Below are 26,804 nucleotides of genomic sequence, written 5' to 3'. Positions count from 1 at the left end.
AATTACTGCTGACATTGTCACAGATTCCTTGGCTGTGCATACATGTGGTGGGTCTTTAGTTGATGTAGTCTAAAATAAACTAGTTGCAAAACTTGACATTTTTTAAATGGAGTAGCCCTAATCCACAGAAAACATTTTTAAAGGTAAAGGTAGTCCCTTGCCATTAATGTCTAGTTGTAACCGATTGTTGGAGACAGTTCTCATCTCAGAAGAGCCAGCATTGTCCAAGGACTACTCCTGTGGTCATGGGGCCAGCATAACTGCACCAAACACTGTTACCTTCCCTCCAACGTGGTGCCTATTTATCTACTTGCATTTTCATGCTTTCGAACTGCTAGGTTGGCAGAAGCAGAGACTACTGACAGGAGCTCTCCCCATCATGCAGCACATGGACCTTGAACTACCAATCTTCTGATCATCAGAGCTGCCATTTTAACCACTAAGCCACCATATCCCTGAGACTATATACTTAAAAAATCTCCCCTGAAATATCATTTATATGTAGTGCATTTTGTAGGTTGATACAGCAATGCAGCAGTGGCATGTAGCACTTCAAAGCACATACAGAATTCCCTTCTGCACAGATCTCACTATTTTTACTCTAGTGAAAGAATCGATTTAATATGTTTGAAGGATTACAGAAGTAAAACTGTTTTCTGTGATCAAGAGATTTACTTGTATTGTATATGCAAGAGTATCTAGATACCTGGATCTAAAATATGAATATATTGCTTTCTAATATTGCTCATCCTATTTAGGATTCCTCCAGACTGTTCAAAAAGTCCCAGATTTTGTTCCTGTTCCTTCTTTTATTCTTGTTAACTGCCCTTGAGTTGACCTCGATTCATGGCAACCCTGTGGATGAGACATCTCCAAGCTCTCCTCTCCTTCACTCCTCTGCTTAGGACCTGCAAGCTCAGGCCTGTAATCTCCCTCATTAAATCTAATCTGGCATTGGTCTTCTTCTCTTCCTACTGCCCTCCACCTTCCCAGCATTGTTGTCTTTTCTAATGAGTTGTGCCTTCTCGTGATGTGGCTGAAGTATGACTGCCTAAGTTTAGTCATCATGGCTTCCAGGGAGAGTTCAGGATTGATTTGTTCTAGGACCCAGTTGTTTATCTTCTTGGCCACCCATGGCATCTTCAGTGCTTTTCTCCAGCACCACATCTCAAATGAGTTGATTTTTCTTCTGTTGCCTTTCTTCACTGTCCAATTCTTGCATCTGTACATTGTGATGGGGAATATGATAGTTTGGACAATCATCACATTGGTGTGCAGATTTGTATCTTTACACTTTAGGATCTGGACCAGTTCTTTCATAGCTTCCATTCCCACTCCTATACTGGGTTAAAATAAGCCAACCCGGGGAGGTGGTATAAAAAGTCTCTGATCTTTCCAAGAGCTGACAAAATACTCTGAGGTAAACAAAATGTGTAGGATCTCCAAAATAAAACCAGAAAGAACGGGAACAAAATTGGATACTTTTTTGTCTTTTTCATCCATCTGGACATAACAAAAAAACAGGAATAAAATCTGTGATCTTCTGGTCTTTTTAATAAATGTAGGTGAACCCTTAGCCAGTTTTATCTGTAAGCCATGTGCATTATTATTATTTATTATATACTAACATATGTTAAATCTTTCTTTTAGGTCTGCAGTAATGAAGCCACATGCATGTGTGACAACACTTGGGCAGGGACAGATTGTAGCATGTTTGACCCAAGAAAAAGAGAAGAAGCAGAGAAACCCAGTGGGCCAAAGGGTTTGTATGATTTCAGTTTCTTCTTATAATTACTTTTTTGCAGAGGAAAGGTTGGAAGAAAGAACCTGGGAACAAGTACAATGCTTAATTCAATATGTTTACTCTGGTTCTGGGTGATTGTTTACCACTGGTCCAAGTGGGGAGGGGTGTTCATCATTTATTAGTGGGATTTGATACCTCCTCATGCACTTGAATCATGTACTGCTGCTGGTTCTGATATATACTGTTCCCCAAGAAGAAAATCTACATAATTGTTTGTTCATTTTTGTCTTTAAATTTAATCACCTAATTTGGAAAATAGATTTTGTTATAATTAACATATTTTAATAGTGTTATCTCTCAGTTTGGCAAATGAATTAACATCTTGATTAAGATTTTTTTTCATTACTGAGTGCCCTTTTGAATACATAAGAACCTCAACAAAGAAAATCTTACAACCTTTATTAAATGAAAAACTTGAAGCGAGCTTCACGGTGGGAGAGGCCTAAATTTCTTAAATGCCATTGGAGACTATTTGCAGCATTATCCTGTGAATGTCTCTTTAGTAGTCCTTATTGAGTTCAACAGGATTTATTCCTACATACTAAACAAAATTTTGCGGTCTGAAAAATGTTGTGATCTGGAACAGCTTTCTTTCATTAATTTTATAACTTCCTGAAATATTTCTGCTTCTTGCTTGTAGTGGATAAGATTGTATGTGTGAAGAAAACTGACAAAATATCAATGCATATAATTTTTTTTCTTATTTGTGGGTGCTGAATAGATTTTTGTTTACCAAGTGCATGTTTAATAAACTTAAATACTCATGTGTGCGTGTATTGTATGTGTGTGTGTGTTTATTTAAGTGTGTGTTTAAAACTCTGTATTTCCACAAATGTAAAAAAGTGACCTAGTAGTAGTTTTCTTTTATAGTTCCCATTTGGCAATGTGCATCGTTTGGAAATTTTCTAATGTCAACAACTCTTTTCATACATCTCCTACTTTCAACCTGTAGAATTTTAGGAGTAAAATTTCATTTGTTTTAAATCCAGAAAAGAGAAAATACCAGTTTTTAGGACACGCAGTCTTTTATCATAGTTGGATTTTGTGAATGAATGTGTGTATGAGATAAAGACAGAGAGAGAAAGAGAAAAAGCGAGAGTATCATAAAATTAGGTATAGTAAAATTAAATCAAGTGTGGTAAACTGCATGCATGAAGTCCTAGTCCTTTCCATTTGCTTTAATGAAAGAATATTGGGACAAGGCAGTAATTCAGAGCATTAAAGAAGTTAGCATGAAAACTGACGTTGTGGACCAACTTTTGGAGGAGGGCACAGAAAACTGTTGGAAAGAGGAAGAAGAAAATTCTATTGTATGAATAGAAATTTGCTCACATAGCATTGAACGTGTGGGGGATGTGAGATTCCCTTCAGGATCCCCTAGGGATTCTAGTATCTAGTGGAACTGATAGTTGCTATCTACCCCAAATTAATTCCTGAGGATAGAGTAGGCCAAGACTAGACTTTTAGTGAGTTGGGTTTGCTCTGAGAGGAATGTGAATTTTCCAGTTCTTATTTCTAAACTCATAAATAATTCTTTTGGGAGAACCCTGTAAAAGCCCTGTAGGAGGTATACATGTACTCCTTGGAAAACAAAACACTTGTTTGAAGTTTCTAGATTTGAACAGCTTTAAAGGAGAGAAGATGTATACAGTTAGCACTTCATATCCATGGATTCTTTACCTATGGATTCAACACAGCTGGAAAATATTCAAAAACATATAAATTCCAAAAAGCAAACTTTGATTTTCCATTTTACATAAATGATACCATTTTATTATGCCATTGTATTTAGTGGGACTTGAGCATCTATGGAGTTTGGTATCTACAGGATGCTGGAACCAAACCTCAGCAGATACCAAAAGCTCACTGTATAGAGTAGGAAATAATGGGAGTGAATGGGACAAGTGTAAGAAAGCGTTCACTGAGTTTGGATAAAGATTAAAGCCAGGGTCCAAAAAAGAGATTGTGTAGTACCGTATATACTCAACTATAAGTCGACCTTAGGTATAAGTTGAGGACAGGTTTTGGGGCCAAAATTATGGATTTTGGTATGACCCATGGATAAGCCGAGGGTAAAACTTAGGGCCATGTAGTAAAGGATGTAAAATATGAAGCAAGGGAAAATGATGCCCAAAACTTAAAGAATTATTGCAGGCATAACTGCTGAGATAGTGGCACCTTTGCTTTCTGATGGTTCAGTGTATACTGTACAAACTTTGTTTCATGCACAATATTTTTAAAATATCATACAAAATATTGTATAAAAGCTGGATGCATGCGAGAGTAGAGATGGTTGGTGCTTCTTTTTTTAGGTGCTCCCAGGATGGACAAAGCACTTGCATTTTTTCCTCTCTACTCAGAAAAAGGAGGTGATCTCACACACACACACACACACACACACACACGAGTTAAAGTACAGGACTTATATTGACCCATGGATAAGTCGACCCATGTTTTTGGGGTCAATTTTTTGACCAAAATTTCTAGACTTATACATGAGTATATACAATAATCCATCAGTTATTTTCCCCTTGTTTCATATTTCAGAGTCTAAAATGTGTGTCAATTTAAATAAAGATAAATTACATAAACCTCTGGGGATAAGTCTTCCTGCCAGTGAAATGAATGTTGTTGGCAGAACCAATGGCCTACCTCCCCTTAAAACATCAGATTTGCTGCTGTGGTTATTATAAAATCTTCTGGAACAGATTTGGAGGGGGAGCTGGAGCCACAAGAGGGAGGATAGGATGGGAAAGTCCAATTTCATGAGCAAAAAGCCTGATGGTGTGACACTGGATGTAACCTATAAATACATCATTATTCTGATAGAACTCCTAAGAATTGTAATACAGTAATTTGTTACCTTTTAGGATAACTGAACAAATTTAACTGTGAAATTCCCCAACATTTTGTAACTTGGTATACAGCTTACATTATTCCATATATGCTATATACAGTCTGCCCTCCCCATACGCAGGAGATCCATTCTAGACCACCACCACCCCCATGTATGGGGAAAACAGCGTATGCTCAAGCCCCATAGAAAATAATGGGGTGCATGCTCGCAGTGGTGCGGGTACGCACCCCATTACTTCTGCCAGGGCTTGCCTTCCATGTAAGCTCAAAGCCATGGAAGGCAAGACTGCCTATGCGGAGGGCTGACTGTACTAGGAAGTAAGCCCCAGTGAACAAAATGAAATCTCAGAACAAATATGTACAGTGGGGCCTTTTTATCTGCAGACTTGCCATCCATGGATTTCAGAATCTGCAGATGGCAAGCCCCCAGTTCTTCCCAGTGGCAGTGCATGCACGTGGCTGTGTCCCCATTAGGGACAGCCCCTGTTATTGCTAATGGCGGCAGAGCCACATGCACACACTGCCATTAGGGACAACGAGGGGTGTCCCTAATGGCAGTGCAGCTGCATGCATGGGCCGCCATTGGGGAAAGCAGGACTTGAGGTCCCATGGATTTTGGTATCAGCATGGGGCGGTGGGGGGGGGGAATCCGGAAGAGATCCCCCATGATACCAAGGTCCCACTGTATAGGTTGCAAAGTTACAAAATTAAATTAAGAAATGTATGTGATCTAAAATCGTGTTTATGTTTAAAATAATATTGTCAGACTTTAAATTTGCATGAATTGTGTATGTTACCCAGATTACAATGTTAACTATTAGTGTGGAGAGTCTGTTATTTCTTTCTGATGCAAACAAAATATACAGTCGGCCCTTCTTATACACGGATTTTTTATACACGGATTTAAGCATACACGGTTTGAAAATGTTCCCAAAAAGTATAAATTTACCTTGATTTTCCATTTTTTATAAGGGACACCATTTTGCTATGTCATTATATTTAATGGGACTTGAGCATACACGGATTTTGTTATACACGGGGGATCTTGGAACCAAACCCCAGCGTATAACTAGGGTCCACTGTAGAATGAAATTTTCATGGATAGGGTTCCCATCTCTTAGAAAGAAATAATCATTTTACAAGCTCTGTAACATGCACAGGTTTGTAAAATAAAAAAACCCACAGGGAATATGTTTATTTTAAAACCATGGTGATTTTTCATCCCAGTATTACTCTGTAAAGACAATATTCATATTTCATTCCTGTTATCTGTGATTATAACTAAGAATCTGTGGTTTTGAATTTTCATATTTTTAACTTAATGCAAGAAAAGGAGCTACTGAGATGTGCACATTTTTACATCTTCCAGTAGAAATGCTCTGAATTTGAAGTTCAGAGTTTCCATAGAATTTGCCCATAAAAAGTTCTCACCATTTAGAAGAATACAAAGCAATCCTTCATTTTAGTAGGCATGTAATGAACTAGTACGCTGGAATATAAGAACTGCAATCCGAAACACAATGTGGAGTGATAAAATTAGTGAGCTGTTCATTATAATGATTTTAAACATTGTTCTTAGGCATTCTTTGTTTTAGCTTGCTAACAAGCTTGCAATTTAGGATAGGAGAACATTGGAGAGGCTCTGTGGATTGAGAGTTGCAAAACACCTTTATGAGGCCTGATGCCATTCCACAGCTACACTGTGCATATCCCTGAGCTGGTGAAGGCTATTATCTGATACTGCATAAGAGAATGCTATGTGCTGCCAGTGTGTGTGCAAGAGATACAGCAACATCTTATGCCAACATAAGCACATCACTGGACTTGTGTTTTCTTTCCCTCACAAGTATCTTGTTGCTAGGTCAGAAAGAAGGCCTACTGCTTGTGGATGAGCATCTCTGTTTGCAACCACAAATGTTTTTGAAAAAGAGCAAAGTCAAATCTTAGTGTTACTGAAATTCCAGATCAGGAATGGGCGACTATGGGAGCTGAGGGGAACCTTGGAGGGCTGTACCTCCCCCAGGAATGGCTTTTGAAGGGAGGGGTAGGAGAATCCTTTCTTTAATAACAGGAAGTAACCTAAAATGGACCAGGAGTCCCCCAAAAGTGCCTCCTTTCCCCTGATTTCTTTACCCTGGGGCTACAAAAATGGCTGTGGGGCTTGCATGTGACCTGCAGGCTGCACTTTAAAAAGCTTATGAAGCCTACTTAGAATATTTATAATTTTCCAGTTAGGGCAGTTTACATGCTCTGCAATAAGACTAAACAACAAAGTACCACAGACATTCAGAGCCTGTCCGTCCTTAGTGCTCAGGCTGATGGCTTGGGCTACATTCCCTTGTCTTCAATTATGCAGTCCCAGAACAAACAGAGCAAGTTGGAGCAAAGTGGCTGGGGAAATAAAAGCAGGTTCCATGTGGCTATGCTTTCCCTGGCTTTTACTTGGATTGGTTAGCTTGGCCATAGCCCTTCAACATGATATTTCTGAGGAAAGAGAAGTGCAGTCTCCAAGATATCTATACATCCTGACATGAAATTGCCATAGATTCCAAATCAGCTCCCTTGCTGTCAGTCACTGTAGGGAAAAAAGTCATAGGGATTTCATCTCAAAGGTTCAGCATGTGTGTTAAATTCAGTTACAAAATAAAATAAGGGGCTAAACATACTGGCAAAAAGAGCTGGCTTCCGGGAAGCCTGGGGGTGTGACATCCGCCCACAACCCGCCTCGACTCCACTCCCACGCCAGCGTCATGCTGCCCGCCCAATCAGATGGCAGTCAGCATTTGGGAATTTCAGCGGTGCACTCCACCAAAATGCGAAAAAGCCACCGTCACGGCAGCAAAGGCGCCTTTTTCCTGATACAAAAGGTTGTGGCTTTTTGCCGCTTCTTTTGATGCTGGGAAAATGCCGGCTCAGGGCTGTGGCGTGCGGTTACTGTGGCCCCAATCCGGTGCTCAAAGAGGCGGTGTGACACCGCCACTTTAGGGCTGTCTGTTTTGTCCCTAACTTTCAAAGTTTCTTAGGGAGAAGTATGAGGATTGGATATTGCAGATTTGCATGCTGGAAGCCGTGCCGAAAAAAGCAATGTTGTGTGCCACCGTGCGCAGCCGCGGGCACAAGTCCCTTTCACTTGAATGGAGATTAAGTATCCACGTTTTTTTCTTTATACGGAGGGTGTGTGTGCGCCCTGGAACGGATCCCCTGCATAAGGGGAGGATGGACTGTACTATCTAGTTGCAGCTTTCAGTTGAAACTTTGGTTGAGTCACCAGAATCACTTAAAGCATTATTGCTCCAGCCTCTCTGAATTGAGAGGTATGGCACAGCATTTTGGAAGCTATCACTCCTAGCTTTGATGGGCTCTGAGAATAATAGAATAGTCTTTTTGAATAAAAACATGGTTGTTTTGTGGTATCTTAAAGACTGATAAATGTACTAGAGCATATGCTTTAATAACATAGAGCTCATTTCACTAGATATATGAAATGCAGTGGAAATTTGCCTTTGGCCTGTGGCCATGCTGTTTGTGGGATTTGGGGAGTTACTGTCAAAAAAATAATTGTTACAAGCTTCAGTCAGTTGCCATTCATACCAGCCAAGTTATGGAGTACTAATTTGCTTGGTTAGAATTGAATGTAAGTCACAAGTCCTCAGTACACTGGTAGGAAAGTATGGGAACATTCCTACAGAAATGTCTAACCATTTTCATCAAAAGTGGAAGGTACACCCAGTATTTCTGAAACCTCATTGAAACATACTATTTTTGTAATGCTTTTTAAAAGATATTACAATGTTGTTTGAAACGATTTAAGTACTTCTGCCACCATCATACTTTAACAAAGTAAGTATTGGCTGCATTTTAGCTTGTATTTTTAAGACATATATAAATATATGAATATGTTTCTTGTGTACTTGGTTTAATGATCAATGTATGATATACTGCAGATGATACAAAAGAGTTTTGTTTATAATGGCTATGAACTGTGTGTTTTTAAAATGATAATATTAAATACAGGCCAAAAAATAAAACCTCTATAAAATGTTGGTGCACAATCCATCCCTCCATGTGTATCTCTGTACTCATAAAAGGTATTGGTTTAGGCCATGATGGACTCCACTTTCCTTCCTCTCCCAGGCTGGTGGCAGGCCCATGGCAAAAAGCACGCTACAGTAACTTTCAACAGGAGAGATAGATACACATTCCATGTACTCAAACACCCCACTCTTCTCAGGGGTCTATCATCCACCTGATCACTGCTAATCGTAAAGGTACTCTGGATGCAAAATCCTGAGAAAGGGAGAGATGTCCTGTACTTTATAGTATGTGAAGGCAAAAGGCAGCCAGGGAACAAGAAGATAGATACAGAACTCCAGTGAGCCTTCTACTTATCCTTGCATGCAGTTGTACCCATGGCAGTATGGATTATGCCTGTAGAGATTATCAGACAAGGGATGTCCTGTCCCCTCATGTTCCTGTCCTTCCTGCACGTTCTCAGGAAGGACTTTTAGAGGGGATTCGCACTTATCCCATCCAGGAAGCGTGAATGCTGACAATTGCGTGACAGGCTTTCAGATGAGGTCACGCAGATCCTACCATTATCCCGCCATTAATCTGTCAATAAAGCGACATCGGCTGGCATTTTGCATTAACAGAACTTGGTGTTAATGCAGTGCTGATTTAATGACAGGTTAATGGCAGGATCTGTGCTACAATTTGAAAGCCTTTCGCATCATCGTAGTCATAGACAGGTTAAGGACAGGATAAGGATGAGGGAGTGATTCCGTCCCTGTCTTGTCCTCATGTGAAAATCTCCATTGTCCTACAAAACACTGATCATTTTGTAACAATTGAATGAATGTTTAAATTGGTGATTTCAAACATGCTGATATACAGACAACTATAGTTTCTGCTAAATGAGTATTTCAAAAACTGCTAAAATGACTTGTAAAATGTGTTCTGAAAAGCAGTATATCATTTTGAGGTGCCTTTTTGTTCTTCTTTTCAGACATTTTCTATGTATGTGATTACTTTCTTTTTAAAAAGTCTTCCCTTTTCCCTCTGTACAGTGAGCATGGCCACTAACAGACTTATAGGTGCAGTGGCAGGGACCATTCTGGCTCTGGGGGTGATTTTTGGAGGCACAGGGTGGGGAATAGAGTAAGCATATTTCTTAGTTTCAGAGTTTCATGTTTGGTGCCTAGTGTGTGAGGTAACCGTACGCATCTAAGCCCTCTGTGTACTATCCCATTAGCTTTGTGTTATGTGGTGACTGTATTTGTCACGTGATTTGAATGTCTGTGTCCTGTGGTATGCTCATGCCATTTTTAACCCTCTCATGTCTGGGATAATGTGGGGCATAAAATGTTTGTGAATTTTAAGTCATTATAATTAATGCAATTCAATGTTTACATGTTTCAGAGCTCTAAATTATAATAAATTCAAAAAGAATCATGATTGTCAAATGTAATCTAATAGACAACTTGGATAATTTAATATAATTGGTTTTATTACCATAGGTATGCAGTGTAACAACAACTTAAAACACCCATCTCAAATAAGAAATTGAACTCCCTGCAAATTCTAGAGTATATAATCAGCTTTTAATAACTCTTGACTCTTGTTTTTCTAGGATTTCAGTTGCTCTAGAGCAGTAACATTCTATCTTACTATGCCTTGATCCAGCAAGGGAGATCCTCAGATGGAAACAGTCTTCAGAACACATAGCTAATGTGCATCCAAATATGATTTGGGCATGCATTCCCATCTACCTTGCAGTGAGCATCTAGGTCCCATTAGCCTGGCTAAAACCATCTTTTAATGCTCATGAGGCATCATCTGTGGTCATCTGGTATTATGTGTAGCTAAGTCTGGATCAGGGTCTTTAGCTATATTGGTACTCAGTATGTTATATGATTTTACGATATTGATTATTAATACACTAAATACATTAATACACTAAATGATATTTGTGCCTTGTTTAGTTAGTATGGAAAAAATTATGGTCACTGGTGTTATTACTTGTTTTTGTTTTTGTTTTCATTTTTTCCTTTCTAGTATGATTATTTCATCACATTTTATATTTAATGAGTCAACAAATGTTAGTTGTTTTAGCAAAATTTTAAATATCTATCCACATTCTGTGTGGCAGACTCACATATATGTCAGGAAGTGACAGTGATACTTGATTAGTATATTTGGATTTTTTTTTAGTTTGTCTCATATTAGTGATAATAGCATTATATTTTTTACAATGTTGTTGCAGTAGTTATTTTGGATCCCAAAACTCAAAGAAGTTCATTGAAGAAAAGGTTCTCATTCCTTCTTCACCCTATAACCACCTAAAATCTGTAAAAAGTATTTATGGAGTATTGGGGACACTGAACAATGTAGAATGAAGTTATGGTGGGAGGGAGGAGGAGGTGGGAAAGATATCTCATGTCAACTTTGTAAATATTACAGTCCCACATGTATCTACTCAGACATATGTCCTATAGTATATAGTGGGACTTAGGCTATATGATTTCAGTCAAACTAGCTTATATCAGAATATAAGTCTAGTTTGGGGGTGGTTCCTTCTGCATGAAACAACAGATTGTATACCATCCCACTTTGTCCTGGAGACCCTGGTAGAGAGGATTTTCAGGGGCTCTATTGCTTTGTTTTATTTTTATTTTTTTAGATTAGGCTGGGTGTTACTCAGTTTCTAATAGCAATCTCTTCTATCTAAGGCAATTATGTCTAGAGGTGGTAGCATTTTATGTTGTATGTACCTTTTTTTTTTAGAAAATTGATGTTTTGCCAATCACACATTATTTGGGACTATTTTCCTTTCTTTTCTGAAGTATTCCATAGCATTTTCCCCTAAGAAAAGGTGAAGGTTTTTTTAATGCATTTTGTTGTCATGAATTGTGACAATTGAAGTAGAAGGGTTCTATCCCTTATCCCCTCTCTGTTTTCAGGAGGCTTCTACCCGATTTCCCGTCTTCCTTACCCCCAAAATTCCTCCTTTTAATAAGCAATTTCTAGAGCATTAGAGCAGTAGGCTCCTGTGCTCAAAAAATCACCCACCTTTACACAAATCAATTTCAATTTGCAAGACTGAGGAAGAGAGGTCAGAGGAGGGGACTTCAGTGAAAAGTTTTTTCTGGTTAAATTATTAAGTTGATATAATTGGGTTTATAGCTATTGTGATTCAATATAACAGCGGCTTAAAATCCACATTTTAAGTTACTGATGCCATTGGTATTCAATACTCTTCTAGAACATGGCTACATAGCCTGAAAAACCCACAAAAAACTATTCAATACAATGGTTGCTTAAGCTATTAAAACAGTGGCTTAAAACATCCACCCAGAGTTCCTTTGCACCAGTTCTCAGTTTGATATAATTAGTCTTATTGCTATTGGTATTCACTGAAGCAGTTTCACAACTGTATGTATGTCTGTGTAGACTGATCTTGCTTAGCACAGGAGTCTCTTGCTTTTGCCCTAAGGCATAGATTTTTTAAAAAATAATATAGGGTTCTAGTAGAGGGAGTGCTGGGATGGGAGATCTTACTGTGAGATTAAAACAGCAGTAGCACTATTACAGTGTACTACTATTGCACAATAACTCTACATAAATTTTCTTTTAAAAAATATAAAAGAGACTTGGGGGCCAGAAGGAGACCATATGTAGATCACAACATCTGAAAAGACCTCGGGGAAGGATGCAAGGGGATAGGACATACCCACATCTAACTTCAAAATCCCATCACAAGCAAGATGCGCAGAAGTGAACTGAAATATTCTACTTTTCTACTAATATTTTTTAAGTCTGAAAAGGAAGCATTAAGAAATATCAAGAAGCGTTAAGAAAAAACTTTAAACGGTGTAATACAAATTGGTAGTAAGAACCAGTGTGGATAAGCCATGTTTTAAAATACAATGGAAGTGGTGTTGTACACCTCTTAGAATATTCAGTGTTTGATGCAAACGGGTTGTAGGTTACACCATAGATTACAAGGACAGAGTAGCATGGCTGCTTTGTCTTTGCAAACCGAAACATCAGCAGTTGTTCAGATCTGTTCCTATATCATTAATTGGAAGCTGCAGATCCTTTATTAGATAGAGAACAAAAATTAGATTAGATTAGATTAGATATCTTTAGTTTTGTAAAGCTCAGTACTAATTTTATGTAGTATGTTGCATTAGTAAAAGTCAAATTGGGAAATGTTGTTGAATAATCAACAGGCATATAGATCCATTCAAGGGTGAAGTCATAACCACAAGTGGTGGAAGGCAAGTTGGGTAGAAGGTAATTCTAGGTGCCAATATAGATAGCTAAATTTGGCATTCTCTCAGCTACCAAAAAGTACAGGCAGCCATTTTCATGGTCACCTACACTTTTTATCTGCTTAGGCAAATAGGCTTCATTTTTGTTTAGTGTTTTACATTATTGATTGTTGTATATAGTTTATAAGGTGTTTCTTGTCTTCTCAGTTGCTAGTTTTTGTTTTGAGAATCCTTTCCATATCTGACAAAAGTTGATTTTCAATGTAAATAATCCTTATATAGTTTACAAGGCAGCTAGAAGTTACAGTTTCACTTATGTCAACAAAAACACCAGCTATTTTACTTTTTGATAAGAGAACCCATAGGAGAATGCTAATCTTAAAAAAGCAGGCACTCTAGAAAGTATATCTGAAACTGCTTTGCTTTAAACTCCCTTCATCTTACCCTGCTATTCTTATATAGTTACCCATATTCAGAGCAGAGAAATACACTATTTGATTTCTTTAACAAAGATTTGAATGTTGCAGCATTGTGAAGTCTATATAACATTAAAATATGTTTAGATAAGTTTAAGTTGAAGTTGGGAGTTCCAAGAACAGAAGTTATTCTGATAAGGAATTAATTTGGATGTTGTAAGCATGATAACTTTTTAAAATAATCTTTCTCATATATTTTAAAAATAAGCTTGCCCTTTTTGACAATGTTGGTTTAAAGTTAATAGCACACATTTTTAAATTGCTTTACTACATTTCCCTTGATGTCAATTAAGTGGTTGGTTCTTATGTCTTTCTTCCCATAATCCTTTGTCACAGGTCCTAGTGCCACCAATCTTATAATAGGTTCCATCGCTGGTGCCATCCTGGTAGCAGCTATTGTCCTTGGGGGGACAGGATGGGGCTTTAAGTAAGCAATGCCGCATGTCTTCTCTTCAGTGGCTATGGCATATCTCTCTTCTGCTTACATCACTAAATTTTGAGTTCCTGCTACAAGATCTCTGGTAATGTTTTACTTAAATTATCCCATGAATCCCTGTGAACCCAGGATTCAAAAGGCCAAAATGTAATTTTAAAATCTCAAAGATGTCACCAGGATGCAAAGTTGTAAAACAATGAAAACTAGGAAACTGTGCTAAATAGTTTGAGTTAATAAGAGCCAAAATGTTTCTGCATAATGAGACAGATCGCATCTGTCTGTTTTTAGCAAAGATCTCTATAAACACATGATAGGAGGTCACAGTCTCTTGCACTTCCCAAATTTTTTCAACCCCCAAACCCATTTGGCAATTTGGGAAACAGCCATAGGCACTGCCACCACCCACTACCTCCTGGTAGGGACAGTGGCCACTCCCAAACAACTTTAACTTGCCCATGAAATGCATAGCAAAGTATAGGACTGAGCATCTAATGCTGAACTACAAACTACATCACAAAACCAAAAAAAAAAAAAAATAACTGTTTCACAGGAGGAAAATGTGGAATGCACATTGAAAAGGCAATTAGAGACAGGTAATTTGCTCAAGAAATTTAGTACAAGAAAGAAATCAGAATTGAAAGCCAAATACCAAAACACATATTTTACACCACACAGCAGAATAGAGCACCTCTTTCTCAGAAGGACAACTGCTGAGGCTGAGAGATAATTCCTCTTTTGCCCAAGATTGTCTATCCATCTATCTCCTCTGACATATCCTCTGTTGACTATGCAAACATATCGGTTCTTGCTCTCATTTGTCCCCACATCTTTCCTTTAATACAAGTTTACATGGGAGTAAATTCTTTGTTGGTTTTTTTTGGGCTATGTGGCCATGTTCTACAAGAGTTTATTCCTGATGCTGGTGAAACAACAGGAATAACCTACTCTAGAACAGGGCTGCATAGCCTGAAAAAACAACAAAAAACTATGGATGCCGGCCATAAAAGCCTTCAACTTCACATTGGAGTAAATTCTGCTGAATTCAGTGGACTTTACTTATTAGTAAGCTCCATTAGGAATGTGAAGAATCACTGTGAGATATTTCTAATTTTTCGAATTTTAAAATATTTTGTTTGTGCAAAAATAATGTATTTGTGGGGGAAACAATTCTGTGTGTAAATCACGTTTCTGGGGAAAGTCTTGAAATGTGGGAATTGGAAAATGTGTGCAAACTCCAACAAAGAGAAAAATTTTGAAGTTCTTTTTTCTTTCCATGAACAAATGAAATGCCTGTTCACTATCACCCTAGAGCTAGGGAAAATGCTTTAAGTTGTAACTCTCCTTGCAACTTTCACTTGGTCTCAGCCATTCCAGTTTTCTTGGTTCGCAGCAGAGGTTATTCACACTACATAGATTATCTGGGCAGGGGAGAAGGAAGAACCTGGATTTGATAAATTGTTCACAAACCCCTAGTTTCTAGAAGGAGGATGGTAATGCTAAAAGAAATTGTTGAGCATAACCATAATACACAGAGGAGATGGACTCTGGATTCTAAAACATAAGGCACTATTTTGAACTCCGTTTTTGCTGCAACATCTATTTCACTGAAAGAAAACTGGTGTTGATCAGAGAAACACACTCACATATGCCATAAGCAAAGAAGAACACACTAAATATCAAAAGAAAAAGGAAAACACAATATAACTGTGGTATGCCTACATTACATGCGTAAATATCAAAAGAAAAAGGAGCAGAGAGCAGGGGATCAGTTTTGAGAGCCTGGGATCAGATAGAGCACAGGAGAAGTCCTGAGGGAGACCTAGTGCACTCATCCGATCTATCTGACCCCAGGCTCTAGAATAGATTTTGAAAGTGTGTGCAAGAGACAGAAGGAGGAAGGGAGAATGTCATCTGCCAGTAGTTCCTGTTGCACTGTTCAAATGATGCAAATGGATATAACCCCTTGAGTGTGCCAACTACTGCTACTATACTTGGTTTGGAGTTAACAATGTTAGTGTTTTAACAGTGTTAACAGTGATTTATTATTAACTGTTAACAGTGATTTATTGACACTTCTCAGAGGTGGGCAACTTTGGTGGGTTTGAAGGCTTCATGATGCACCAAAAATGGCAAAGTGTGCAATTAGAAGTGACTGCAATCCACATCCAGTTTTAAATACAGGGCCCCCCCCCCCATTAATTGAATCTGCAGCCTGGAGGCTTCCAAGGGTAGCAATTTACTCTCCTTTTTTGTGTGTGAAAAACACATTTTTGGAAAGGGGCTCTGGGATAGTATGGGAGTCCAAGGAACATAGAAATGGCACCTGCGGCACACCCTGCCCCTGCCTGGTTTAGGTGTTTAAAAATGTTCATTCAAAGACTATACTTTTTTTCTGAAAGAGACTGTTCCATTAATCAGCAGCTTTTCTCCATTCTGAATCACCTGTGAAGCATTAAATATTGTTCACAGATATTCCAGTGTCCTCACATAACTACTATAATTGCTGCAGTGACTTAAGACTTTATTGTTAGTACAGAGCTATATTCTTTAAAAAATATCTATCTATGAAAAACTTAATTCATTATTTTTTTTTGCAAAACAAATTTTGTGTACACACAAAGGTTTGTATTCAGATGTTGTCATTTTTGAAACCGTAGAAGGTTTTTGATCCAGCAGAGCATTTCTACTGGCAGATTAGTACTAGAACTGCTTTTGTTGATTTTCCCATTTTCTTTTGCAGACACTTATGCCCTGCTCTGGAGAGGGATTGGGAAACCATTGCTCCCTCCTTGCTAATAGCTAGCATGTGCTGAGTGGTACTCAGCTCAGCTGGCACTCCCACTGCCACTCCAGATCCAATCCGTTTTAACCAGCACACTGTGGCATAATATTGTGCATTAATGCTTCCTTGTAGGTGGTAATTTGCATCCTGTGTGTCATTCCCAAGTAAATGATATGTCATAAAAATGATTTAGTATTCCTCTGTGGATAGCCATTCACAGCAAGCAGCCTGAGAGTTCTCTCTTTTTTAAAAAAGAAAGAAAGGAAAGTGTTTTATTCTGTAGCAGAAACTCAAATATAATGGCCTCGCCTAGCTCACAGCTTGAAGTGCATGTTTCTTTGGAGTAAAACTGAAAAGAAATTGTCACTTTATGAAAGAGGCCTAGCTCAGGTAGGCCCTCTTGTATTTTGCTGCTTTCTTTAGTGTGTGTGTGTGCGAGAGAGAGAGAGAGAGAGAGAGAGAATGAGGCTTAATAGAAGAGTTAGAACGTTCATTATATCTTATAGGATTTTTTCAAAAAAGTCAACCAAAAACAAGTTGTGTCCCAATGATAACTTATTCCATTCTATTTTTGAGCTGTATTCAAACCAGGAAACTGATACTGAGGACCTGTAAACCAAACATTTAGTTTAAGATTACAGTTTAATTCTAAAGAAGTAGCAATACAGTAAGAGACTTTATATGCCTAAAGAGATTATCAGACCGGGGGAGAAACTGAAAGTGAAAGGCATACTCCCAGCATAATTGCATGATGGTGCTGAAGATTTTCAGACACATCACACTCATCCAGGACTTATCCTGTAGAGATCCAGGAATGCTCATGCAACTAAACTATTCCTGGGACTTCCCCATGAATGGTTTGTTCCTGGAGCATTCCTGTATCATCATGGGATAAGTCCTGAATGAGCGTGACGTCTGAAAATCTTTCAGTGCGATTACACTATTATGCCAGGAGTATGCCTTTTACTCCTGGTGTTTCCACCCCAACTGGTAATCTCCTAAGGCACTGTAGTTTTAAGAAATAATTCCAATGAAATTGGGAAATATTTCAGGTGGGCATAGGGTTGCCAGTGTGAGAACTGGAGGTAGCTATTGTACTTTTAATGGAATGGAGATGAGGGCATTTCATCAGATTACCTGGTTGCATGACAAGAAGCACTTGCTTAAATTCCCTCATCAATAGTTAAATGTATAGGGGCTGTATCCAATTTTCACTCTGGCATCCTAGATGGTCACCATTATACTGATGGTTCTGAGCTTTACTTGAATTTGGATCTAGGCTTGTGCAAGCAGGAGGCTGCTCACAGAGCAGGGATTTCAGCCCCTGTTCTTCTCTGGCAAACTGGTGTGAGGTGGGTACCCCTTCCAGATGGCTTGAAAATGACACGCAGAGGCCACCAGTGGGAGAGAGAAATGGGTGAAAACTGGGTTTAAGAAAAGATTGGCTTTCGGTGGACAGCAGTGAGGAAACGAGATCTAAACCAGTATGTTTTAAAAATGTTTGGATTTAAAGTTTGTATTGATATCGTTGCTGGAGAAGAGTGCTGAGGATACTGTGGACAGACAAAAAGGGAAAAATGGGTCCTTGAACAAATCAAGCCTGAAATCTCCCTGGAAAGATGATTAAATTGAGATTGTCATACTTCGACCACATCATGAGAAGGCATGAATCATTAGAAAAGATAGTAATGCTAGGAAATTTGGAAGCATATAAAAAGAGGAAGACCAAATGCCAAATGGATACTTTATCAGGAAGGTCACTGGAATGAATTTTCAAGACCTAAGCAGCGCAATAGAGGACAGGGAGTCTTGGGGATGTCTCATCCACAGTGTTGCTATGAGTCGGGATCGACTCAAAGACAGTTAACAACAAGAACAATTTTTTGAGGTTATTTTTAATACAGCAAGTACTCTTGTGATGATTTAGAATTATTTTCAGGAAACAGTTTTCTAGGAAAGTTTCATTTAAATGGCCATGCTATGTAACTTTTCTAAATAGTCCATGACTAGATTTCTATGTGATCTGGCATGGCTTAAGAAAAGTAGTGAAAATATCAAGCTTTTGCTGATAACAAATGTTTCATCACACCCTATTTCATAATGGAAAATAACACTGTTAGTGCTCCTTGCACTGTGCAGAAATCCAATGGATTTCTCTCCATTACAACCCAAGTTCATTTCATATGTGTGCCCATAAATAATATGAAATGCATTCATGTTTAAAAATATTCTGTTGTTTTAAAAATACATATTATACATAGTATAGATTGTTGGAGATATTTGCTTTGACAGTGTGCATGATGGAATAAGTAAATTATTTTTTCCAGTAATTTCTTTCTTGCAGTCTGCAATGGGAAATATATGTAAACCAAATCATAAGTGTTACTTTATTTTTTGTATCTGGCAGTGCTACAGGATTTCTATCTCTGTACTGTGATGCCATCTTTTACTTACATTTTTATGTGCTAGAAATCTTGATGATTTAAAAATCTCATTTCCCCCCTCTCCTTAAATTTCTCGGTTTTAGTTTAATCTCTTATTTCTGTTTTATAAACTTTTCCATCTAGATTTGCTGCAGCATTTCATGTATATTGATATCAAAGACAGTGCCCAATTGTCAACAGCACTTTCTGATGATTAAGCATTGACTCACAGGTCCTTCATCCTTGCACTTATGTCTTCCACCCCTTCCTTTCCTGATTAAGGTTGAATATAGTATTGTCGTCCCAGGTTGCCACATTGATCCCTAACCAGGAAATTCCGTGCCATTTTTTACAAGGAAGGGAACATGGGGAGGGGAGGACTGGAGAAGGCTGCATGGCACTTCTACTCCTCTACTCATGACTTGGTAATCAGGCCAGAGTTATCTCTGAACACTCTCCAAATGTTTTCAGGATGTGCAGAAGAACATATTTTCAATCTTTCCACCCCATATTGTTCTCCCTCCCATTCTTCCTTTCTGTATTAATTCTTTATTTTGTATATCTTGTTCTGAAATGTTTCACCATAGTGAACAAAGGAGATATGAGGTTAGCTCTAACCTCAATCACTGTAACTTCCACCTTACCATCTTCTCTCTTTAGTCAATTCAAAGTTCTCCTGGTGAAGTGCCTTTTTCTTCATGTTGGAAACGACATCACTCCAATTCTTCACAGTTGTTCCCTGTAACTCTCTGAATCTCTGGTGGACAGCTGTGATCTTGAGATGTTTTTAGGTGGCTGCTCTTATAGTCTTTCTGTGTTGAGTTGGGCAGATGGGAGTTCTAGTCCAAAAACATCTAGAGGATTACAGGTGCCCATACTTGTTTTAAATCCTGTGTCTTGTCTGTTATTTCCAAAAGGCACCATTTAAATCTGTTTTAATTATTCTCTTTACTTTTCTGTCCTTTTGAATTGTTCCACTTTTTAAACCTGTGAAACAATTGAAGGATATTGTTAGGCAGAAATTGAATGGAGACTGAGGACACTATTGTTCCACTTTTACTGCTATGGCTGCCTCTTTTTGATTTCTGGGCTTTGTTGTGAGGCTTAAAAACTCTGTCTGATAATTATAGTTACTTTCTCTAAACTGCAAATTCCAGGATTCCATAGGATGTTGTCATGGCAGGTAACAGCACATTGTGGTATTATCCTGAGAGATGGCCACTTGAAAACCAAGTTAGATGGCACAATAAAACCAAGGTACCATCACACTATATCATCTATACCTACTTGCCTGCCTAGTTAACCTCTGTTATACACCTTAAGCCAGTCAGTCACCTAGACGGAACTAACAGGAAGGAAATAGTTTAATGAAGAGGAAAAGATAGGATTATCCAGATGGACTGATATGGCAGAAGACAAAGGGATGGAAGTCGAGGACTGATTTTCAGGAGGTACTTGTACAGCTGCATTCACATGCAACATCAAACCAAATTTTGTCAACATGAAAACAAGTGAAGAACCTAAGTCTTACCTACTTCCTCTCTTGACTTTCTTTGCATGGCAGAGAGAAAACTTAGCTCTCTGTTCCTGGTCTGTACTAAAGCAACGATTGCTACTTTATCTGAAACTGTGAAAGGATAGTTTGAACAGATTATAGTTTTAAAACTGTGGTCAGATTGTGCTTAGAAATCTTTGTTTGCAGGCAAATTAGGTTTTGCTTAAACCGTCATTTGTTGCAAACTGGAGAAGAAGGAACACAAGTAGACAGCCCCTGCTGCCTGCTTGTTCTCATAATGCTAACTGTCTTTGCAGCTGTCAGAATTGATAGAAAACTGTTTCTTTGGAGCCACATATTAAAGCTTTCACCATAATGAACAACCACAGCTTGTGCATTTACCACAAAACATAGGCCTGTTACAGACTGCCAAAATAAAGCTGCTTCGGGTCTCTTTGGAGGTATGCTGTTTAAATGATGTATGGGTCCTACGAGTCTGGAGGTCGCGCCAAAGCCACACTCCATTCCTAAACACTGGAGTGCAGCTTTAGTGCAGCTTCTGGATTCTTAGGATGCATGCATCATTTAAACAGCATACCTCCAAAGAGACCCAAAGCAGCTTTATTCTGGCAGTCGTTAACAGGCCATAGTTTCTCTAGCTAGGTATCCTAGATGAATACTGTCTGGATGGATTATTTACTATTAACATAATTATCATAGCTTTCATAAAATGTCAGTTAATGGGAAATACATTGGGCATGTGTGTGCTGATTTTACATCAGTAAAATGTTGAGTGTGTGAAAGACTCAATCATATCCTCTGTATTTCAGATCACTTTTTTGCTTATGGTGGTCTCTCCTCATCTAAATAAGCCATTAATTTTCTAGTAAAGGATGATCACGATCTTTGTTTCATATTTTGGCAGCTATGAGCCGTGCAATAAATTTGTCTCCTTCCAACATGCACAGCAAGTACTGTTGCCTGTGTCATCATACAATTTATTAGTGTCTTTGCCTGATCCTCCAATGCTGTATTTAAAGACTTGGGAGATGAGATTAGTGGAGATGTATCCTTCCTAATCGTGAGACAATATGACACATAGGAAAAGACTGTAATGCTTGGTAAAGTGGAGATTAATTCTGTGGTGAAATTATGGCATTTGAGTTTGAACTAAATCCTTTATATCATTGAAACGATAGGTTTTGGCATTGACTTCAAGCTTTCTTCGTGCATGAAAAGCACTGTCTGGTATGAAAAGACAGCAAGAGCATTTTGTTTAATCTGATTCTCCATTGTTTATATTAAATTCTGGAGTGACAGACATGAGTATAGTGAAAACAGTAGTTGATAGTGGGACCAATAATCCATGAAATGCAAAAACCAAAATAAAAAATAAAAACAAAACCCTCTACAGGGTCTAAATGCAAGACCTTTTTTCAAAAAAAAACTTTTTTACCTATTCACAGGAACAGGAACTAGTGATAATTTATGTGTTGGTGTTCTGAGGTTAAGGGCAAAAAAGAGGAAGAAAACATTGATGGTGTTAATGGGGTAAAAAATTCAGTTCTGCTGTTACTGTTTGAGCAGTAGTGAGATTATTACACCAAAATAACTGAGTCTCTGTGAGTCATATATATTAGAGGGTATATTTCATGTACAAAAATTCATGAAGATGATTGCAGTAAAACAGATCTGAAAACATTGATCCATAAAGTGCATGTTTAAGATGGTAATGTGGCACAAACAATAAAGCCTGAAGATACATCCTTTTTGTATTCCTCCACAACTGTTTCAAGGCAAGGGTGGGGGGAATACTTTTGGAGCCTATATTCTGCAACAGGAGTTGCAGGAGCATGCAGTAGAGAAGACCCGAGGCTTTATGTTCTGTAATGATAGGGAATCTGTGAAATTCTGTTCTATGTTTTACTGCATGACAATTTGGTGGCGGTAGCAATGCACACGCCCAGTGTTCAGACTCAATGCATGAGCCCTTGCTTGATGCCCCACATAAAGCCAGATTATGGGGAGGTTGCATCCAGTTTTTGTGTTGCCTTGTAATGTCTTGCTGTTTATTTATATAGGATATTGGTATGACAGGAGAATGGACATTTCTAGAAAACAGCTTCTTGTTTGCTAATGACAGCTGCAAAATTGCAACGGCACAACTAACACATGCTGGAGTCCATTCTCCTTCAAAAGCAGTTTCCCAACATCTCCTGTATGGAGATAGAAAATATTCTGTTTCATGTTGTAGTGAAGGCTAACAAAGGACACACAAATGGATTTGTAATGAAATAAACCCACATTGGCTTCATTCTAGCATGAGTGAAGCACAGATGGTTGGATATGGTAGGAAATTTTTTTATGTGAACATTCATTAATATTACACAATAGAGAAAAAAGTTTTTTTACAGACAGTTTCATATTTGGAAGGATCATAAAGAGTTTATATCAGAACTAAGCATCAAAACCCTCTCTTCATTTGAAGCTATTAATTGGTTTATTTCAAGTTAAAATCTGGAGTGTCTTAATGTAAGCCCTTTCTACAATGTGATTATGATAGGACTTTTGTTTCCAGTTATGACTAACATATTTCTTGTTTTCCCCTTTTCACTATTTGTCTCTTCCTTAACTGGAAGAAATGTCAAAAAGAGAAGATACGATCCAAATCAACAAGGTATCTAAGGAAGCCATTGGAAGAGCTTTTCTGTTCAACTCTGGAATTTGGATATGGTGGATTTGTGTAGCAGCTGTGCAAAAAGTACATCACTGCAGAAGAAAACTGAAGCAAATGATTAACTACAAATTGCAAGCTGAGATATTTATGAAAGGGCTGAAGGAAAGCTGTACTTTTTGGAGATTCAAGTTCACGAACTCCCTCCACTCATTTCTCTTTTTTAGGATGTTAGAGACAAGACAAACGTTATAAATGAACTATTTTGACTTAACTTTTCTTTTTTAAAACAACAACAACAAAGAATGGAACAAACAAACCAAGTGCAATAAGAGAACTGTTTCAAAACATTCAAATAGGTAAAGAGTTTCTTAAATGACAACTTGTGTTCGCATGTCCTTTTAATATTACTGACAGACTGCAGTGGCATGATAAGCTAACTTTTGAAACGGTAAACTGCATGGCATATACACAGCAAACAAGCTAGCCAGCTGACCCCAAGCAAAATCTTCATACCAAGAAGACAGTAAAAACAAAATATAACATAGAAAAATTAATTCTGGGTCCTTAAGAAATTACATTCCACCAGTGCGACACACATTATTCTTTGAGCTCTATAACACCTTTTCTAATGTTGTCATCATTCCTAATTTGATTTTTGGACTAACTTCTCTGGAGTGAAGCAGATCATGCCATGATGATGTATGGTTTTCAGTTTGAAAACAAGACATTTTTGTCATTCTCAGATTCTTCCTTATTAGTCTGGTGTAACACTTCATTTAAAGGTTTTGTTCTGTATGCAATCTCCTTTAAATTTTGCTTTCTGTTTAACTTTTTTTTATATAGCATGGTATATAGTGGAGGTTTGGGGCTTGCTCTAAAAAGGCATTCCACATGCAGACACAGGGAATTCCAGTAGAAAACAGGCGTGCTTTTAAAATTTGTATGCTTGAAACCAAAAAAGACAAAAAACCATCCAAAACTTATGTAAATGCATATGTATGCAATGAGTTTTCCTCTTTCCAAATGCATTATTTGCTATCATGCAGATATTTTGTATATATTGTAAGAAGTTGACACCTTCTCAAATTAATCACAAAAGTGCCAAGCTTTTAACTTTTTAATTTTACCATCTGTTTTCCTTTCTCTAAACACATTGTATGAAAGGAAAAAAAGCCTAAATGAGCCTTAAATACCCATAAATACTGAGAGCTTTTAATAGGTTAAGGCTTTCCCATGTATTATTTTATAGTCCCTAGCACCCCCTCACCCTTCAAGTTCACCTTTTTCTTTATGATTAACTTGTAAAATCTAAATAATCTTCCCCTCTGAATTTATTTCTATAGTATTTATCTTTAAAAGCACAGCCTCGAATGTTACTTCCTAAACTACTTGTGGTTACTATCATGGCTCGGTCTATTTAGCAAAATAAGGAGAATATCTTCATCTGTCTGTTAGCACCTCTTCATGCTTAAACATGAGAGTGTATTTAAATATACATTTTTATCTTACTTAGCCCTCTCTAATTCTGAGCCCTGATGAATTTGGCAATCTAGGCTTTATCTAGCTTAAATGTGAACAGCAGCAATGATGACTTCTGTCAGCATATTGCATTGAATTGTATGATGAATAAAACATGTCCATATGGGTACTCTCTTGCAGAGTGGTTGTGCATTGCCTTAATGCTGATGTCCAAATCAACAACCCACTGTATAGCTCCAGCAATTGCACTCAGAGGTTTTCCATGCCTGGTGGGAAATGGTGTTAGTGACAAGTCATTCTGCATTAAGGCAGACACATTATCTCTTGGCCTGATCTCATGCAGCCCTAAACCTAATTCCAGAAACCTTCTACAACAGATCAGTTTTTGGTCTCTGTAAGACCATAAAGCCAATGTAGTGGAAAGGAATGAGAGAAAAGGGAGGAGAGAAGTGACCGAGAGAGAAGAGTAGCAGAAACATAAATGGGATGAGTTGATATGCTTTTGCCTCTGGTCCCCATCCACTGATTGATAAACTTTCTAAGCAATCAGCTTTGAGGGAGTGCAACCCTCAAAAAGAGCAAAGTTGCCCACTACTATTCCTTTCAGGTACATTACATCTAGTCAGCAGAACATAAGTCCAGTAAATATTAGCAGTGGAAGCTATGTCTAGGTTACAATTGACTTGGGGTAGTACTCCTAATAATAAGCTTTTGACCTTATCACAAATATTTTGATGTCAATTAATATAATTCAACTAACTCTGTGGAAAATACATCTGAAGTATAGTGATGCAAATATTTCATTATTTTCCAATTACGTAAATCAGAAGTATCTTTAAAAAACAAAAACAGAAAATGCCCAATGGCACACAGATGGCAGACTGACCAGTATGACAGAGCGGTCTTCCCCTCTCTCCTGCAGCCTTTTCTGCCACCTACCCTCCCAAAAAACCCAAACCAATTCCAGAGCTTCTCTAAGGATTTGGAGCAGTTTGGGAGGTAGCACAAAAAGCCATTCTTTCGAAAGAAAGACCTTGAATCCTAGCCAATAAATAATAAATAATAAATAAAACTTTTATTTCTATCCTGCTTTTTTTTTAAAACAGACAAATTTAATTTTTAAACAGACAAATATTTAAACAGTGATTGGATCCTAGCTGTTACAAAACTTCCATATCTATATGTTTTTGGTGAGGACCAACTTGCCATTTTTGCCACAGCTGAACCCATACAGGAATAACATATAAAATTCCATTTAACATATAAATAACCAAAAAAACTAAACACATATCACACCCTCCCACCCAAACACGTTAATATAAAAACCGGATGTTTTTCTTTGCTTCTTTGGCTTTTTCCCCAAAATAGCTTTTTTACTCAAGGTCAGTCATCATCTAAATCGCTGGAACTATTCTCCCGTACTGGCCTTAAGTAAGTCATACAAGTGTTTGATTTTGTTGACATGGTCCATATTTAAAGATACAGTAGTAACACTCTATTTTCTTTTGTCAATGACTTCGTAGTTTTCTCCAACTTTTTTATTTTCTGCCCCTGGCTTGTCCCTAAATTAAACAAAAAACAAAAACAACAGGTGGGAACACCAGATTAGACTCAATCATGACAAATGGCAAAGAGCTTTTTATTTTGGGGGGGGGGGGGTTATTGCTCATTACATTATACGTCTTATAATATTCTTACATCTACATATTTTTCAGAACCCCATAATCCCTTCATTATCCATCATATCAATATTTACATTCTTATGTCTATTTTAAACATACTTCCTATCCCATAATAACTGGAACTATCATCTTTCTTTCCTTGTGACACTTGTAATCCTGAAAGAAGTCTTTACCTCCCACGCATCAATCTTTACTTAAATTACAATAATAATTATTTTATCAGATGATAATATATACTAAAGAGACATTTAGACATGTAAACAGTATGATATGATATACAGTATTCATTCCTCTTTAGTATAATAGTATCCTTCAAATACTTTGCAGGTGGTCAAACTTCATCTCCTGTTCCCTTATCTGTTGGAGTTCCCCAGGGCTCTGTTCTGGGTCCCCTTCTGGTTTCTCTCTACACACTGACCTT

General features: G+C 37.8%; 1 protein-coding gene across 4 annotated transcripts in view; it reads left to right on the top strand.

The window, feature by feature from the left end:
- ADAM23 (ADAM metallopeptidase domain 23) overlaps positions 1–26,804 on the top strand; it is a 90,436-nt gene extending 63,632 nt beyond the window's left edge. For 2 of the 4 annotated variants that reach the window (XM_042444884.1, XM_042444883.1), the window contains 2 exons: positions 1,651–1,762; positions 23,185–26,804. In XM_042444884.1, the coding sequence (XP_042300818.1) occupies positions 1,651–1,762; positions 23,185–23,474 (402 nt within the window). In that variant the 3' untranslated portion in view covers positions 23,475–26,804. Of the gene's footprint in view, positions 1–1,650; positions 1,763–9,726; positions 9,818–13,745; positions 13,837–23,184 lie in introns of all 4 variants that reach the window. The other 2 variants (XM_042444886.1, XM_042444887.1) reach the window with 2 other exon arrangements.

This window comes from Sceloporus undulatus, chromosome 1 (assembly GCF_019175285.1).
Source record: "Sceloporus undulatus isolate JIND9_A2432 ecotype Alabama chromosome 1, SceUnd_v1.1, whole genome shotgun sequence".
In the NCBI taxonomy this organism is placed as follows: domain Eukaryota; kingdom Metazoa; phylum Chordata; class Lepidosauria; order Squamata; family Phrynosomatidae; genus Sceloporus; species Sceloporus undulatus.
This window is presented reverse-complemented; position numbering and strand designations above follow the sequence as displayed.